Here is a 19,783-nt window from a genome sequence, read left to right on the forward strand (position 1 = left end):
TATATGAACAAGGCTTTTTATTGAAGATTTTTCAGAAAAGACCACTAAATGCACACAAAACAGCCATGATGCCCTACAAAGATGTCTTTGTTGGGAAGGTAAGTTTGATTTGATCCATTAGCCACAATAGGTACTTAAATTAGCACATGCTTTAAAAGGTTGTACCATAGTCAAGACAGCACTCTTCAGATGGTTAATACCCAGAACTTCAGACAGCTTACAGACTGTTGTCGCCATGTGATTCAAACAGTCAACACCAGTCTGATAAGCTATCTGACAGGATGGGAGAGGGAGTAAAATACCTGCAACAACCAGGACCAGGTCTTTACAAACCAGCTTCAGAAAACATATTTTCCGACAGGACAATAAGCATAGCAGTATCTGAAACAATAAGCCGTGATCATATATCTAGTTTCAAATTACAACATAAATTCCATAGTTTCCTTTAAATACATTATTCTCCAATTTACAATATAGCGATCCATATGCTTTTTGAGAATTTTGGCACTTACCTTTTGGATGTTAATTCTTTAAAAAAAGAGGTTCAAGCATTTTTTCAATCTTGGTGGTCTGAGTGCCTAAGCACTATTATTACCTTAACAGTAGAAGATGCTCTATATACAATAACATGGGGCAAGCTTACAAGAATGGAAGCAATTGTTTAAATAGTAAGAGAGACTCAGACATGGAAACAAGAATGATTTATGCATTTTTATATATTCTGCTCAAAGACCGTCTAAATGTACAGAATAAAAATGACACTAAGTTAGCTGAGTGTAATGTTAAGTTACAAATCCTTTTTGTTCCGTTTTGGTCCAAGTTAGTTCGTCCAGATCATTCAAAGTACATGTGCATACATACCGTCCTGAAAATATTTCCAGGATGTGCAAACCAATAACACATTGATCCGACTTGATATTGCTATTTCCAAGAAACACAAATGACAGATGGTCTATTTCTGATCAACAGGACAAAACACAAGAAAATGTAACCCTGAAAACGTCCTTAGCATCATATCAGCATACACAATGTCTGAATCCATACATAGTGAAAAATTTGGTACAAATTAAGTCTAGTGATTAAGAACTGTGTTCAATGGAAGTAGGACCCTCCACCTTGCATAAGGCATTGCAGCTGGTATAGCTGCCGGCATTGCAGCTGGTATAGCTGCCAGCAAAACAGTTGACCTCCAGTTTCTGCTTAACTGCTTATAATATCTTATCACATAACATCATCACACACTAAACACAGATGAGGGGAAACTACAAAACCTTAAGGACAAACAAACAGTATACATCCGTAAGCACACACAGAATAGTGCCAGTTCAGCCTCTTAAGAATGGAAAAGGGCGAGGTTAGTTTGAGACAGAGCCGAGGGACTCTCAGCAGTCAGTTGGTGAGTCTCTTATCACTTGGTTTTCTCCTCAGTGTTCCTCTGCTGCCGACTCTGACGTCGCTTGGCGTAGCTCTGAGCCATGGAGTTGATGATGGAGAAGATAAAGTAACAGACCATGACCAGAACCACCTTCTCAAAGACCCATGACAGCCAGTTCTCAGTCTGCACAGAGAGACATGCATACAGAGGAATATTACTCTTGACTAACACGAATGCATTACAATTTGTATTATCTTGGCAATCAATAAAATCACATGCTTTGTCTCGACTTAGGAAGGATGGATGATGGTAGTAGTGCTCTTACCGCCGGGGTGCCAGCGCCAGTGTGGTGGTGGAGTTTACTCCTCTGGGCCTCCAGGTACTCACTGAAGGGCTTCTGTATGGAGGGACCTACCCTCGGCAGAGACCTGACACAGTGGCAGGGCAAGGACATCCACAGGCAAGGGAGGCGAGGGAAAAGAGGGAGGGAAAGACAGACAACATTATATCCCAGAGTACTTACCATATCAGCAGTATCCCTTCACATGGTAAAATAATGAGGCTTTGTAGAGGGAACCCTTGGTCCATAGGACCAGGGTTTAAAAGAGAGCAGTCTATTGCTCATGATGTCGAGAGAGTTCCAATTTCTGTGTTTCTAGTTGGGCATCAAGTTTAGCTGGGAGTTCCTACTGCCAGTGTAGTGGCTGAGAGCACACAGCAGAGTGAAGTGAGGCAGTCCTCATCTCTTATTTATTCCTGAGGTCCCTATAAGAAACCAGTCTGAGCCCAATAACCAGGAAGTGACTCGATATGCTGTCATCACAGCCTTATGGGTGGAAACAGATCAAACTAGGCGTGTTCATCAATATGACTGTCCATATATGGGAGGGAGAGCAAAGGATTAGATCACTGTGTGGACCCCTCAGTTCATCAGGGCTCTTTACATTATAGTTACAGGGAATGCAGACATAAATTGATTGGAAGAGAACCCTCAGACACCACAACTTGATGTACCTGAGTAACACCACAATAATTCGTAGTTGACAGTAAGTACTATACCAAAATAATTGGTATAGTTTAAATCAATGTATCACAACCATCATTAAATAAAATATACAAACATTTCTTAGACATGGTTAGTTTTTTTAAATGCAGGTGTTAATATAAACTTAATCTAAAACTTGGCTAGACAGATTCAAGATAATTTACTATCGGGGTAAAAAGTGAATTGGGTAATTGTAATTGCTGATTTTAAACAAAGGGATATGGCATGCCCATTCCCAGGCTAACTTTGAGTGACTCACTCAGCCCACACAAACTGCTGCAATCACCAACAGTTCCGATTCAGCATTCAAGCACCAGTGTAACACATAATAGCAAGTCAGACCAGTCAAACAATTGCAATGGTAGCAAGCAATTGTTCTTTCTCATGCGACTCATTTTAACTGTGAATAAGATGGCACTATAAACTGATCATTAGTTGTAAGATTTGTATTTTATTTGTTCATGATTTAAAAATAAAAAAATTGGATGAGAAGAAATAGTCAAGTTAGAGCTGAAGATTTTAGCTCGTTATGTTGGATGTGTTAAATGGAAGTGATTTATTTTTCTTTCATACAGTGGCTTGCGAAAGTATTCACCCCCCTTGGCATTTTTCCTATATTATTGCTTTACAACCTGGAATTGAAATGTATTTTTTGTGGGTTTGTATTATTTGATTTATAAACATGCCTACCACTTTGAAGATGCTAAATGTTTTATTGTGAAACAAACAATACATTTTTTTTTTTACTTGAGCGTGCATAACTATTCGCCCCCCAAAGTCAATACTTTGTAGAAACACCTTTTGCAGCAATTACAGCTGCAAGTCTCTTGGGGTATATCTCTATAAGCTTGGCACATCTAGCCACTGGGATTTTCCCCCCATTCTTCAAGGCAAAACTGCTCCAGCTCCTTCAAGTTGGATGGGTTCCGCTGGTGTACCGCAATCTTTAAGTCATACCACAGATTCTTAATTGGATTGAGGTCTGGGCTTTGACTAGGCCATTCCAAGACGTTTAAATGTTTCCCCTTAAACCACTCAAGTGTTGCTTTAGCAGTATGCTTAGGGTCATTGTCCTACTGGAAGTTGAACCTGTCCCCATCTCAAATCTTTGGAAGACTGAAACAGGTTTCCCTCAAGAATTTCCCTGTATTTAGCGCCGTCCATCATTCCTTCAATTCTGACCAGTTTCCCAGTCCCTGCAGATGAAAAACATCCCCACAGCATGATGCTGCTAGCACCATGCTTCACTGTTGGGATGGTGTTCTCGGGGTGATGAGAGGTGTTGGGTTTGCGCCAGACATAGCGTTTTCCTTGATGGCCTAAAAGCTACATTTTTGTCTCATCTGACCGGAGTACCTTCCATATGTTATGGGAGTCTCCCACATGCCTTTTGGTGAACACCAAACATGTATGCTTATTTTTTTATTTAAGCAATGGCTTTTTTCTGACCATTCTTCCGTAAAGCCCAGCTCTGTGGAGTGTACGGCTTCAAGTGGTCCTATGGACAGACACTCCAATCTCCGCTGTGGAGCTTTGCAGCTCCTTCAGGTTCTCTTTGTTGCCTCTGATTAATGCCCTCCTTGCCTGGTCCGTAAGTTTTGGTGGGCGGCCCTCTCTTGGCAGGTTTGTTGTGGTGCTATATTCTTTCCATTTTTTAATAATGATTTAAAATGGTGCTCCGTGGGATGTTCAAAGTTTCTGATATTTGTTTATAACCCAACCCTGATCTGTACTTCTCCACAACTTTGTCCCTGACCTGTTTGGAGAGCTCCTTGGTCTTCATAGTGCCGCTTGCTTGGTGGTGCCCCTTGCTTAGTGGTGTTGCAGATGCTGGGGCTTTCAGAACAGGTGTATATATACTGAGATCATGTGACACTTAAATAAAGTTCCCCTGTGTGCAATCTAACTAATTATGTGATTTCTGAAGGTAATTGGTTGCACCAGATCTTATTTAGGGGCTTCATAGCAAAGGGGGTGAAAACATATGCACGCACCACTTTTACGTTTTTTGATTTAAGAATTGTTTTGAAACAAGCAATTTTTACCCTTTCACTTCACCAATTTGGACTATTTTGTGTATGTCCATTACATGAAATCCATTTAAATTACACATTTTAATGCAACAAAAGGCAAAACACCAAGGGGGACAAATACTTTTGCAAGGCACTGTACATCCTGCAGTTATTGTTTCCCTGCTGCTGTCAGGGAGATTATGGTGCAGTCAAAGCTAAACTGCTGTGAGTCAGAACAGATTCCATCTGATAGGTGGTCAGCCAGCCGTGTGGGGTCCTATGTTTGGAATTGGTTTGCGTGTAAGGGAAATACCCTTAATGGTAAACACACACATCTGACTTTGATGTGAAGATTTTATGATGGTATTTGTTCAGAATGATCAACACCCCCCTCCAGGGCTTGACATTAACTTTATTTTACTTGTCCAAAAGCTCAAGTCACTTGTCTGTAAGAGCATTTTTACATCATTGTACGAAGCAAGGAACCACTTTACACAATGCATTACTATCTTTTTCACCATAGAATCACACAAAAATGTAGGCTACACTCTGCCTATTAGCTGCTTTGCATATTCAAGCCTGTCTCAAAATACAACACTGCCCCTTTAAGGCTCTCCTGGAGGATGGTTGACCACCCTTGGTAGCATATAAAATACTGCAACATTGCAACAAAATACTTGGTCTTTATAAAATAATTCCCTCCAGGGTTAGAAATTAAGGGCGTCCCGTCGACAACTCTTGGAAAGTTCTGGGAAGATTCATACAACCACTGCACAAAATTTAAAAAAGCAATGATGCTGATGCAACAGATCAGACAGTTTAGCTTAGAATGTTGATACAGTAGTTTTATTTCTTCATATTATAATCTCAACAATGTGCACATGGCTGTAGGCTGTGCGCAAATGTTCCAAAATGCAATTAGTGGGAAAACACCGCTCCCTACATAGAACATGAGAAAAATGCTGTTTTCAATAGGCTATTCGACCAAAGTGTTTATAAAATAATTCCCTCAACATTTCTATGGTCTTATTTTGGTTAGGCTACTTTGAAAACCGGTTTTAAACAATTCATTTAAACAAATTTAAAAAAATTAATTAACAAGAGGACAAGCATCCATGTTGAGCCCCTGCCCCCTAGTAAAGCACAGAGGAAGAATGCTGACTGGGCAAAGCAAAGCACCTCTCTCTTCATCTATACGCATACATTAACAGACACATACTCACCCGATCAGAGACACCATCTGTTCCACTATGTGCTTGCTGAACGTTATAATAACAAACAGTTTCTGTGGGAAGACAAATGAATCAACTGGGTGATTAGTGATCAGTCTCGGTCAGAGACACAGACAGTGAGAATCTGAGTCGCCATCTGCACCGAGTTGAGGGACATATCCTATGAACACAGTGACACATGCCATCCCAGCCAAATCTGGACAGTAAAAGACCCATGAGGTCTGAGGGAGAAGCACAAAGCCTCCCCCGGACCCTGGTCCTCCTCAACCCTGGAGGGCTTTGTCAGAACTGGTGAGATCACTGGCTGGTACCACGGAGATGAATTGGTCTGGTTAGACGGCTCAGCTCTCACCACCACGACTCACAGAGAGACACAGTCAGTCTCTCACCGTCTGGGAGTAGATTAGTCACTGTGGCAGACTCAACAATAAAGCCTACAATTAAGAGTTTGATCTGGTTTACAAAAGCAATGGCTCTCATTAAAGTGCTCTCCATACTCCTTTCATCTGGAATGGTCTTCTACTGCAGCACTAGAAGTACTTCAACACACAGAAACCATGGAATTACAGCCAACTGAACATATTCTGACATTGTCTGAATGTCTAATTGGTTAGTACAACTAAAATATTTACTTGTATGTGCATCTTGACGATGGCTTTCCCAATAAGCGTCGCTCCAAAGAAGGTCCAAAATGGTACCAGGAAGTGGCCACATGTTATACCAGCCAGGTCAAACAGAGGATTAGGTATCTAAAAGACAGGTCATAACATGTGAAAATATATCCTGTAATAGAGGAGTGCATTTGAATTCTACCTTCATTGCCATAACTTCATTGCAACCAACATCAACATACAATATTCAGTGATGCGCTTTAATAATAAAGGCCTCAACTTTAAAAAACAGTATAAGATAACAGAGTGCACGTCAAGTCATCAAATGTAGGGTTGGACTTACCGAGGCGCAGGCTAGAATCCCAAAGAATCCCACTTTCTGCACCATGTTTTGAACGCACAGTTTTGCTCTTGTGACAAAATCCTGGAAACATAATTCAACAGTTTAAACACATTAACAAACAATTTCTTCAATAATATCAATATCATGATATATAACCAAACTGAAAAACAAGTCTTATGTAATTCTGAAAAGGGTGTTACTTGATAAAGAGTTCATGTGGCATAACAAAAGATATCAGATGGGCTATTATCTTTTCCTTTGATCTTTAGCAGCTCTGCTAAAAGTCCAAGCCAAGAGTTGTTGGCAAAGAACTGTTGAACTCTTGATATACACTACATCAAAATCAATGACGTCTTCAGTGATAATGTGTCAACCCTTGCCCTAAAACTATTCAGTTGTAAACGTCAGGTCAAAAGCATCTGACATGAATCTGTATATCAAAGACCTTAGGACTTACTACAAGGTTCCATCTGACATTTGTCAAAAAGGAGTTATTCACATGTGACATATGTCAGATTTGTTAAAAAATCTGAACACCTGAATCTGTGCAAACACCTTTGAACTTGGTGCTATAAAAGTTATATCTACAATCCAATCACACAGAGCTGGGTTGTCCAAAAAAAACAACATGTATGTCGATGTACTTTTTGAATCATGAAAGAGGAAGAAGACATCACAAAACAGTCTGGGACTTGAAAAATACTAATCTCAAAAACATACATTTTGCAGATAGAACCTTTCAGTACCAAGTCCTTTGTTCATATCACAGGTTATGGTCCTCTTTTGCAATTACTTTTTTTCACCACTTTTTCAGAAAAATGGCCATCACTTTATGGTAAACATAAATACAGGTGCCTAAGAACCATTGGAGAGGCATTGCGTTTTTGTCTTGTTCGATATCAATATGAAAACCTTAAATTAAAAATAAATAATAATTAACCTTTATTTAAGTCAGTTAAGAACAAATTCTTATTTACGATGATGGCCTAGGAACAAGGAACTGCCTTGTTCAGGAGCAGAATGACAGAATTTTAGCTTGTCAGCTCGGGGATTCGATCTAGCAACCTTTCGGTTACTGGCCCAACGCTCTAACCACTAGGCTACCTGCCACCCCTTAATGGAAGGAGTATTTCACTAAAACTACAAACATACCACATTTTATTGATAACTAGCAAGTAGTTTACTGACTTTGGGTGTCAGAGACCAGAAAAATATATCAGTTTACTCATCCAGAGCTAAGCTTTAGCTGCTAGTTCTGCATAGGATATAGTGTATTTGTCATTTTAGTGAACTAACGACCGTGTAATGAACATTAATATATTTGCTGATGTGATTATAAAGAAGGGTATTCTCTTTATTTAATCATTAAAATGTCTACCTATTGAAATAATTGTAACATTCTGTGCCAGATAGAACCTTATGGCTGAACCTATATTGACATTTCAGAAACGTAAGGTTCTACCTGTGTTTGCACCCCACTTTAAAACATTTTTAAAATGTTTTATTATATATATTTTTTTATTACAATTGTTGGATTGGGTTTGGATACTCTGTAATTTAGGTACCTTTAAGGTGAGGACCTTAAATGGGTTATGAAAGAAGAATTCACTACCAAACAGTTCTGAGATGTTGGATGTAAAAACTTTGATGCTCAATATCTCAAAACTATGCTTTGCGCAGATAGAACCTTATAGTCCCACAGTCACAATATCTTAATAATAAATGAGTATGCGGTGGTACACACATTTACTAGTAAAGACATGATAAGATATTACTTCTTTATTTCAGATTCCATTAAGTGAGACTAGACTGGAGGAAAATCTGATTCTTAATCTGAGCTCTTTGCTTAGTTAGCAATCTAATCTAAAGGGTAGGCACTGGCTGTCATGTCAGTAGCCTGTTCACATTGCCTGTCCTTCAATTGAAAGGATCATGAAAGAAAGGCCTTAGGGATGATTAAAGGGGAGCTTGTTTCACCGTGACTCACTCCACTAGCAACACTGTTACTGGAAATGGTGGGAGGGGCTTTCAGAAAAGTCATGTGATAACTGGAGACCAATCACAGGCGAGATAGAGAAGTCAGTAGATAGTGATGGACAGTTAGGTAGAGTACCATCCCCAAATAAAATACTGAATGAGAGTATAAGACTCCAGAGACTTGGGTGGAATGGGGCATTCAAGAGGCAGGCTACTACACTGTGAGAGGGGAGGACAGAGTCCCCACTCACCTGAGCAGTCTGTGCATGCTCCAGCATCTCCTCAAACTCCTCATAGTCTTCGTCGTCTGGGTCTGCTCCAGATAGCCTGGCTGCTCGGGCCATGAAGTAGGGGGGCAACTCCCCAATGGCTGTGCCTGCACCCTGGAGAGACAGTCACACACTGGTTTAGTTTAGCACTGGTTCATACCAGAGTCAAGCATAGCTCTATGGTCTCTCACTAATAGAGAATCTCTTAGGTGAGGTTACGTGAGGTCAACTGAAGACTACCATTGTTGAGCCCTCAAGATGCCCCGATTGTTCTAAACCCAAAGGAGCGGTTTCCCCAGGCACAGATTAAGTCCTGGACCAAAAAACAAAAACGTTTTTAAAATGAACATTCCCCATTGAGCTTGCTTTTTTTTGTCCAGGACTAGGCTTAATCTGTGTCCGGGAAACCACCCCATAGAGTTCACTAGAACGTTGAACCTAGACTTTAGGTTAATTATACTTATTTTTGCCATTGAAGAAAGGCATGTTTACTCACCCACATACACGCTTCCAAGCGGACCTTTGAGACAATGGACCAGAGTGAGATGCTACCCTCCACTCCTCCCTCTGGACAGATGATCTGGTCTGGGTAGGGGGGCTCAGGGAAGTCTGTAGAACCACACTCGTACGCAGCCAGGGTGACTGATGCTATGTGTGGACCCTGAGAGCCAGAGGATGGATGGGTATTCCTTAATTCAACTGAACATGTACAGTTGACACAGACTAGAGCTGGGATGATAAACCGAAAATTACCGACACCACCGCCTTCTTACTGAAGCATTTAGCTTAATTTGTTGATTTTGCTACACAACAATGAGAAGCACATGACCTTTGCTCAAAATGCTATTGCGGAACAAAGACAGTTTTCAAAGCAACTACTGTTGTTCTAGTCACAGCTTTCTGTGAGTATGTCAATTCTCATCTCATAATATTGAGTTCATAACACCACTTTACAACCGGTGTAGGCTTTAGTTAGTATGGTTTTGATGCGCCCGCAGAGCCCAGTGCGCCATTTGCATACATCAAGTAGCATAGGCCTAGCGCTGGAAAGTGTTTGCAGGACATTAGACTACATTTACTGATAGATTAATCGATTAGTCTACATGGCTATCTAGCTACAATATCATATTTAGAGTTTTGAGTTCCCACTTCCTCAGCTGGTGAATAATAGGCTATAGCTTGTAGGCCAATATGTACAAATATGTCAGCAGATTCTCTACAGAGCCAAAAATAAATCTGATAATTCCAGATCCTATTTTGACAGGTTGCACATCAAAATATCAATCATGCATTTGCTGGATATGTTAGATAAAAATCATAGGCTACCACCTCAGTTGTCTTACTTGGCACTGGAAAAATAAGTTGTATAGAGCTGTGTCGCTAATGTAAAGTAACTGTCAAAAAAATAAATAATTGGTTGTAATCGAGCAAAATAGTTACATTTAATAGCAATATGACTTTTTGTACACAGCTCTTGCACTTACCCCCCCCCCCCCCCAAAATAGTGTTGTAATTTATTGCTGATTTATCAGCAATTAGGGGGGGGGGGGAAATGGGTCAATTTATTGCGATATGGATTTTTGTCCATGTCGCCCAGCTTTAGCCACCTGGCTTCAGTAACAAGTAAGGGCAGTCAGGGAACCTGAAACCACAACACAGGAAGCCTAGTATGCCGTATCCTATTGAGATACCAAAGTGACAGGAGATAGACAGAAGACAATTAGTCAGTGCTGATCCCCATAGCTCTCCTAGAGAAAGCGAGCGGACATGCTGGGGAGTCTTCTTTTCACAATACGGGTTCACAAGGTCTCAATCCCTGCCTTTCCATTCCTTCCATTACACATCTATACTCGTTTCGCCATGATGGTGAGTCAATGATAACAAAACAATACCTTTTCATTATTTGGAAATAAATATTCCACGAAACACAGCAAATGAAATGCACGGTGGCCACTGCCTTGAGTGTTTAGCAAAATAAGAAACAAACCCTACATTTCCATCTGAATCCAGCATTACCAGACTCATGAATCATACAATTATGCTTGTAACCCCCAGCTGAATGGGAGCATGGTCTCTGCTCCTTACTATGGGGTATCTAATTCTTTAGGTCTGAGGTAAATCCATAGCAGCTCTTTAGAGGGCAGATGTTTCTGGCACCATTCAACTTGGGACTTTCCAACATGTTGACCTTACCTCATTATGGTAAAGTGTGCACATAGCCTAACTATTTTATCAGGGAGCATAAACTCGCCATTCTCCAGATAGGAGGATATATTGTTTTTAAGTGGAGAGTACAAAAAAGACAGTTAAGCAAGCACTCTCTCATATCAGCACATATTTACACAAGTGGTTGATATTTTAGTGATGCCTTGATTGAAATATAAAGCAAACATACTGGTAATAGCCACATGAACATTTGTACAATACAAAGTAGGCTTACTGCTATAGAAATCATGACACTGCATCTTTGAATGAATATAGCATCATTTAAGTGTTTATAAGTTGCATTAGACAAAATGGGGCCTACCACTATACAAATCATGATACTGACACTGTCTTTATGAATTCATATTGAATAATTTTAGTGTTTGTAAGTTGCATTAGAGAGCTACAGTTTCTCATTTTGGAGAAGATGACTGAAAGCTGATGGAAATAACCACACTGAGTGGGGAGATGTGGGAAAGGGAATAAGGTCATACACACGTCTAGGGAAGATGACACGTCATGAGGTCAACACCACCAACACTACCAGAGGCTGTGGTTTACAGGCCTGTCTCTACTAGTGGGTTTAGGTAGTGTTTAGTGAGGAAAATGGGTCGTTAGACATAGAATTGGAAAGGCTATCAAAGTAAATTGTATTTCAAAAGCAGTTATTTCAAAAGTTTAGTAGAAACCTTGCAATTTCCCATTTGTAAATGTGGTAAATGTGGAGCTGTTGACTCAAGGGTATCTACATCATAAGATCTAGTGAACAATGGCCACCTCACTGAAAAAAAATGGGGACCTCGGCAGAATCACTTCCTTGTCTTCGTCACAGTTGAATGCTTCATTTCACCACAGCCAAGATGGATGTCACAAACATACCACACAGTGAGGAAGGAGCGTGACTCAACCGCAGTCACACTATGATCACTCATCAGGAACTAGGGCTGTGGCGGTCATGAAATTGTCGGACGGTAATTGTCATGCAAATAACTTCCGTTCCATACTATCCCAAAGATGGTCTATTGGGTTGAGGTCTTGGGACTGCGCTGGCCACTCAAGTAAACAGAACTCGCTGTCATGTTCCATGCAATGTTTTTCCACTCCTCAATTGTCTAGTGTTGTTGATCGGTTAGAGCGTTGGACCAGGAACCGAAAGGTTGCAAGATCGAATCCCCGAGCTGACAGGGTAAAAATCTGTCGTTCTGCCCTTGAACAAGGCAGTTTAACCCACTGTTCCTAGGCCATCATTGAAAATAAGAATATGTTTTTAATAAAGGTAAAATAAAAATAGCTGGACTGAAAACTCAATGTTTGAAAAATGTCAAAGTATGCTTCGTCCGTCTGACAATGGAGCCTTCAAAAGGGGCCATTGCGATTCCTCCCAGTTGTGGACGTCCCCAATGAAATACACGACATCCGGTGTAACAGTGTACTTATGGGTAATGAACGAGGCTTAAGTCTGCAACTCAAATGATTTGAAAAAGTTCCATGAAAGTCATGAACTCTGCTCTGTTTCTGGCGCAGGCTACACACACTTCAGTCTCTAATTCACAATTTGACAAGCACTTGATAATATTCTCACCTATCAGACTATTCTTAATACTACTACACCAGCTCTGATGCTCGTTGTTTGTGGCAGGGCTTGAAAACTATTATTACGGACTACAAAAGGGAAACCAAGACGCAAGCTGCCCAGTGACGCAAGCCTACCAGACAGGCTAAAATATTTTTATGCTCGCTTCGAGGCAAGCAACACTGAAGCATGCACGAGAGCACCAGCTGTTCTGGATGACTGTGTGATAACGCTCTCGATAGCCGATGTGTGCAAGACCTTTAAACAAATCAACATTCACAAAGCCGCAGGGCCAGACGGATTACCAGGACGTGTACTCAAAGCATGCGCGGACCAACTATAGTCCCTGTGCCCAAGGAAGCATAGGTAACCTGCCTCAATGATTACCGCCCTATAGCACTCACGTCGGTAGCCATGAAGTGCGTTGAAAAGCTGATCATGGCTCACATCAACAGCGTCCTCCCGGACACCCTAAACCCACTCCAATTTGCATACCACCCCAACAGATTCACAGATGACGCAATCTCAATCGCACTCCACACTGCCCTTTCTCACCTGGACAGAAGGAACACCTATGTGAGAATGCTGTTCATTGACTACAGCTCAGCATTCAACACCATAGTGCCCATAAAGCTCATTATTAAGCTAAGGACCCTGGGACTAAACACCTCCCTCTGCAACTAGATCCTGGCCTTCCAGACGGGTCGCCCCCAGGTGGTAAGGGTAGGCAACAACACATCTGCCAAACCAATCCTCAACACTGGGCCCCTCAGGGGTGTGTACTTAGTCCCCTCCTGTACTCCTTGTTCACCAACGACTGCGGGGCCAAAAACGACTCCAACACCATTAAGTTTGCTGACGACACAACAGTGGTAGGCCTGATCACCGACAACGATGAGACAGCCTATAGGGAGGAGGTCAGAGAACTGGCAGTGTGGTGCCAGGACAACAACCTCTCCCTCAATGTGAGCAAGACAAAGGAGCTGATCGTGGACTACAGGAAAAGGCGGGCAAACAGGCCCCCAGTGACATCGAAGGGGCTGTAATGGAGCGGGTCGAGAGTTTCAAGTTCCTTGGTGTCCACATCACCAACGGACTATCATGGTCCAAACACACTAAGACAGTCGTGAAGAGGGTACGACAAAACCTTTTCCCCCTCAGGAGACTGAAAATAATTTTTCATGGGTCCCCAGATCCTCAAAAAGTTCTACAGCTGCACCATCGAGAGCATCCTGACCGGTTGCATCACCGCCTGGTATGGCAACTGCTCGGCATCTGACCGTAAGGCGCTACAGGGGTAGTGCGTACGGCCCAGTACATCACTGGCGCCAAGCTTCCTGCCATCCAGGACCTATATAATAGGCGGTGTCAGAGGAAAGCCCATAATCGTCAGAGACTCCAGTCACCCAAGTTATAGACTGTGATCTCTGCTACCACATGGCAAGCGATACCGGAGCGCCAAGTCTAGGACCAAAATGCTCCTTAACAGCATCTACCCCCAAGCCATAAGACTGCTGAACAACTAATCAAATGGCCACTGGACTATTTACATTGACACCCCCCCATGCAGTCACTTCACCCCTACTTACAAATTACCTCAACTAACCGGTACCCCCTGTATATAGCATCGTTATTGTTATTTTATTGTGTTACTTTTTATCTTTAGTTTATTTGGTAAATATTTGAACTCTTCTTGAACTGCACTGTTGGTTAGGGGCTTGTAAGTAAGCATTTCACGGTAAGGTCTACACTTGTTATAGTCGGCGCATGTGACAAAAAGGTTGATTTGATTAGACTTTAAATATGGTCTTTACATATAGCCTACTAATTTTAACACAAGTGTATAAAACAGCCTCAATTTGTCGGGGCGTAGACTCTACAATGTGTTGAAAGCGTTCCACAGGGATGCTGACTCATGTTGACTCCAATGCTTCCCACAGTTGTGTCAAGTTGCTGGATGTCCTTTGAGTGGTGGACCATTTTTGTGAAAAACCCAGCAGCGTTGCAGTTCTTCATACAAACCAGCGCGCCTGGCACCTACTGCCATATCTCGTTCAAAGGCACTTAAATATTTTGTCTTACCCATTCACCCTCAATGGAACACATACACAATCCATGTCTCAATTGTTTCAAGGCTTAAAAATCCTTCTTTAACCTGTCTCCTTATTTTATTTTTTAAAAGGCCCCCCTAAAATTTTTTTTTATAATAACATAGCCTGCACTCGAATAGCAAATGGAGGAAGCTCTTCCCTCAGTCTCTTATTCACAATTTGAATTAGCAATAAGAATTGAGCAATAAATAGCAGCACAAGAAGCTTGGATCCTCTTTTAAAATAGTGGTCAGTCAAAACTGTTTACACACATGATTGTGCAATGACTGGGTTTATAAGAACACGTGTCACTAGACTCTGTGGGCTCTCCAACTCTGTTCCAGGGATCCTAGGCCTATAGGCTATGCTTATAGTTATTTGGCCACTTTAGTTGTGATACGAACCTTGTCAAAACATATAGGCCTATTGGCTAGGATACATGATGCATGTGACTATGATTTGAAAAAGTCGCAAAAAGTGTCTTCCCTTAGACTGCACATGCTGGCCATCATTCACAAGTGATTATTATTATTATTTCACTCATTAGACTATTCTCAATTTAATTTTGTCTTTACATATGCCAAATAATGTGTGAAATTAGTTTTGATTTAGAATGGGCCATTATCAAGCACCTGTAGGAACAGGGGGGGGGGAAACACGTCATAGTGAATGGAGGACACTTTCCCTGTGGTTAATTTTCATGCCAGATAACCTACTCCATTTGTAAAATCAGCAATGTGCTTAATATTAGGAAAGTTGAGAAATAAATATAGTAGTCCTAGCCTATAGAAAGCTGATAGGATCCTCTTCAATAGAGGCCATCCAAATTATTTTTTGCATAGCCTATAGAAATGTTGCGCATCATGGGCTTATAGGAACACTTGTTTCATTCTATGCATCAACCAGCTGTGAGGAGCTGGCTCTCGCTGTGCAACAGGTGATCCTATTCTGCTCAAACTCAATGTCAGGGCTCTCTTTCAGTGTTTGATTTGATTTTCGATCGCATTTGCATTGATGTCAGAGTGATTATAGGAACAGATCGCTGAGTACCAGGTCATTAGCAACCGGCCGTTAGCAAGTTTGGTAGACTACTAATGACCATCAGTGGCATCAGAGCGCAGTTATGGAGAAGCCTAGTTACCGTGACTCAACGGTCACATGGAATTTGAACGCGGGTGTAGCGGTAATACGGTCACTGTAACAGCCCTAATCAGGGCCCAGTTTTTCAAAAATCTTCTATTTGGACTTAGTCCAGATAGATAACTTTTGAAAAACTGTGCCCAGAGGTGAAAGGCAGATCTATGGAGAACTGAACACACAAAGAATGAGATAGGAAGTATGAGGCCACCCACTGGACAAACTGTGGATATGTATTACATTTCTGGTAGTGGTCAGCGTTAAACATCACTCAGATGATGGAAATATCCTGTGCACAAAATATGTCCCTCTTGCTCAAAGAAGACAAGGACAAGCCTGTCAACTAATTCACTGTAACTATATATTTTTGTATCTATTGTGCCAGTTATGGAACAACAAGCAGAGCAAACAGCCTCACAAAAATATCCAATGTCACATACTGTGCCAGCATTCTCAGATAAGAAATTACTACAGAGATACAGCAGGCTTTTCCACTGTCTGAGTGTGATAAGTTAGCTTATGTTTTTGTTGGTACAGCTGACAGGCAAGGGAAGGGTGGTTCTTACTTACCAGGTATAGTAGGAAGGTATGTAGGCCAGTCCCAAGGCCTACTGAGGACAGGATGCCCAAACCTATCCAGTAGGCACACCACAGGAACCTCTTCTCCAGGTACTGCACATACTGCAAAGGAGAACAGACAGGAGGGGGAAGGAGAAGTAGAGAGAGCTTTAGGCTTTTGCATGGACATAGATAGCCATAACATACTACTGCAAAATACATGTATCCTTTGGAGAGAACATTGGTGACCTATGTTATGCTAAGGATAGTGGTGGAAAAAGAGGAAATGTAAAAATTGTACACCATAATATCAACATATAAACTACGTTATATCCAATGTATTGGCCTGAGCCTCAAGCAAAAAATGTTGTCTCTCAGATGACCTTTCCTCTAGAAATGCTGTGTATCTGAATGAACAGTTACTTATCTTTAACCATTAAACATCTCAAATAAATCAATTACAGAGGAGGTGATAGAGGTTTCTGTTTCTCTCCTTCCTTACCTTCTGGTGTGCTCCCTCAGTGGAGTAGGCAAGGGAGAAGAATGAACACAATACCAGGATCAAGAACACTGTACCACTTCTTTGCCATAACCTATAGAGGGGAGAAGTAAAACAGTGTATTAGGTACAACTACTTAATGACTAGACTGGCAAACTGAAAAAAAGCTTTCAACTGAACAGTTGATTTCTAGTTTTACTGTTAAGTAGTGGTGGTTTACTTTAATGTCCATTCCTTTAGTGTGATGAAGGTTTCCAGGAGGAAGTAGTGTAGTGTGACGATAGGCCTCCTCCACAGCACCAGAGCGAGACGCTCCTCCCGATCTTTCTGCCTCCTCTCACTCACCGCAGAGTCTGTAGATACCGGAGCACACTCGTGAGGTCAGACTAACTTATAAAGTGGGCCAGTTTAAAAAAAGCTACTGCAATATCCCATTATTTTGCTGGACACCAGGCAGTGTCAGAGGAAAGCCCTAAAAATTGTCAAAGCCTCCAGTCACCCTAGTCATAGACTGTTCTCTCTGCTACCACATGGCAAGCGGTACCGGAGCGCCAAGTCTAAGTCCAAGAGGCTTCTAAAACAGCTTCTACACCCAAGCCATAATACTCCTGAACATCTAATCAAATGGCTACCCAGACTATTTGCATTTACCCCCCCCCCCCCCCCTCCTCTTTTACACTGCTGCTACTCTCTGTTATTATCTATGCATAGTCACTTTAATTCTACCTACATGTACATACTACCTCAACTAACTGGTGCCCCTGCACATTGAATTTGTACCAGTACCCCCTGTATATAGCCTCGCTATTGTTATTTACTGCTGCTCTTTAATTATTTGTTACTTTTATTTGTTACTTTTTTTGTTGTATTTTCTTAAAACTGCATTGTTGGTTAAGGGCTTGTAAGTAAGCATTTCACTGTAAGGTCTACACCTGTTGTATTCGGCGCATGTGACAAATACAATTTAATTTGACATAGACTATTGTGACTTTGACAAAGTCATGTGACTGTCTAGGCCTACGTAGGAACATAAAACTAGCAATTGGTGGTGTTCTATAGTCTAGACCTAATACTGAAATAATTTAGTAGTTAATTAACTGTGGAATAAGTTAGTACCCAACAGCTTGGGACCATTCTGGCAATACTGGAATGTTGCAAGAAGAACTGCCAGGAGAATAATTTTTGCAGTTGCTGCTTACCAATAGCAACACACACCATTCTCCTTCCTTGGTAAAATTGTTTATCTATTCTCCATAAAAACACAGCCTTAATGCTGGTTCACTTGGAGAAGTTTCAAAACCAACCTGCAAAATGTCCATTCTGTTTGTCTTTGGTTCCTCGCTTCTGTGGTTGTTCACAGCTTGCCCCATTCTTTGCCATCTCATTTACTGTTGAATCGACCAGACAACCTGAAGACAAGACCAGCAAATACGTTTTTTTGGGGGGGGGGGGGGTTGGCCTCTGTCAACGGTAGGAAGCACATTAGCTAGTTATTGCTTGTCACTAAATGACAGCTAGTGGAAGATGTTGCCACACGCTAAAGTTAGCTAGCTAACCGGCATACGAGCTAACAAACAGCTGATAACAAGTAACCTTTATTCACGACTCAAACTCCATTGGATTACATTGACCGGCTGTATAAACCACCATGGGTTTTCAAGAACTAGCTAGCAAGTAACGTTAAAGTGTGTAATATCACTCCCTTAGCAAGCTGGCTGGCTGGAGTGAGTTTATAAAAACATAGTTAGCTACAATTAATTGTTCAATGTTTATAACTATGAATAACGGATTATAAACTACAGTAACCCATTGCATGTTGACGTCGCTAGTTGGCCAGATAGCTCTGTCTAGCTAAGTGGCTAGCTAACGACACTGTGGAAATAGTATAGACTACAACAACCATGGAAACATGTTAGGATCTAGTTACTTCAGTTGTTGTGTTGACTGTAATGCCACAACTCTGTTCACATTCGAAAATGATACATATTCTAGACAAATATAAATGTGTTAGTCACACAAATTGAATGAAATGAGCTGTCATACCTCCGAGTCTTCTTCCTGGAGAAAGTTTCTTCTTCTATGGTATATTGGAGATCGCACAACTTCATGTGCATCCCGCCACCTACTGTGCGGGGTGGAAACAGGATTCCCAAAAATGTAACAAAATACCCCCCCCCCCCAAAAAAAACTACCAAACTACCAAAAAATAAACTAAACCAAATCAAACAACTTTTCAGTAAAAAAATAAAACAGATCTTATTCCTACACAGGCTCAAGGGGAACCTGGGAGGGTGGGTCTTCCGGTGCCAGTACTCCTTGCAAGTCTTCAGATGTAAAATCCTTAAGTCCCAAAACCTTTTCTGCCGCAGCCACAATAATGTCCAGTTTCTTAGACTTCTTTGAGACTTGTGCTGTACAGTTTATACATGTGGCAATGAATGCCACAAAATCCACCTTTTTAACACACAGGGTATCTTTTGACTGGCAGCAAACATTTACTACAGGCTGTGGTGCATTCACTACCATACAGTATCTTCACTTGTTTTCTCAATTATTTTAATCGCCTCCGCATAAGAGATTCGATTGACCGCTCAAACTTTTGCCACCTTAGTCTCCTTCACCCTTACAGGGCACTCCAGGAACTTCTAAAACAACAAGACCGACATACTTTCTTCTTTTTCTCCATTCATCCAGCGGGTCAGACGCTCAGCATCAACCACCAGTGTTGGGGAGTACAAAAAATTACAAGAAAAACTGTAATTCTAATCCGTTACGTTACCAGCAAAAATATTGTAATCAGATTACATATGCAATAGGTCTATAGCAAATGCAGCAAATTGCATAACATTTCACATGT

At 41.3% G+C, this 19,783-nt stretch overlaps 2 protein-coding genes across 2 annotated transcripts in view; one reads left to right on the forward strand and one right to left on the reverse strand.

Annotated features, from left to right (window-relative positions):
- Positions 1-1,664, forward strand: part of tubd1 (tubulin, delta 1) — a 6,684-nt gene extending 5,020 nt beyond the window's left edge. Inside the window, exon 9 of the mRNA XM_071357482.1 lies at positions 1,429-1,664. The gene's annotated coding sequence lies outside the window, so the exon portion shown is untranslated. The remainder of the gene's footprint in view (positions 1-1,428) is intronic.
- LOC139548110 (vacuole membrane protein 1-like) lies at positions 698-19,056 on the reverse strand. The gene is made up of 12 exons (XM_071357483.1): positions 18,970-19,056; positions 18,231-18,335; positions 17,147-17,279; positions 16,930-17,020; positions 16,440-16,550; positions 9,361-9,525; positions 8,847-8,978; positions 6,619-6,699; positions 6,297-6,413; positions 5,656-5,717; positions 1,701-1,803; positions 698-1,558 (listed from the first exon to the last, which is right to left on the reverse strand). The coding sequence occupies exons 2-12, from the start codon at positions 18,304-18,306 to the stop codon at positions 1,409-1,411; spliced, it is 1,221 nt and encodes a 406-aa protein (XP_071213584.1). The 5' UTR covers positions 18,307-18,335; positions 18,970-19,056; the 3' UTR covers positions 698-1,408.
- Between the last annotated feature and the right edge of the window lie 727 nt (positions 19,057-19,783).

The sequence above is a fragment of the Salvelinus alpinus genome, chromosome 21 (genome assembly GCF_045679555.1).
Source record: "Salvelinus alpinus chromosome 21, SLU_Salpinus.1, whole genome shotgun sequence".
NCBI lineage: Eukaryota > Metazoa > Chordata > Actinopteri > Salmoniformes > Salmonidae > Salvelinus > Salvelinus alpinus.

What these genes read in the sequence shown, in the direction of transcription:
- LOC139548110 (XM_071357483.1), bottom strand. Translation starts at nt 18,306, where the DNA reads ATGGCAAAGAATGGGGCAAGCTGTGAACAACCACAGAAGCGAGGAACC. An exon ending in CTAAAGGAATGGACATTAAA is followed by an intron (nt 17,021 to 17,146) that starts GTAAACCACCAC and finishes TCCCCTCTATAG; the next exon opens with GTTATGGCAAAGAAGTGGTA. An exon ending in CTGGCGCTGGCACCCCGGCG is followed by an intron (nt 1,559 to 1,700) that starts GTAAGAGCACTA and finishes CTCTCTGTGCAG; the next exon opens with ACTGAGAACTGGCTGTCATG.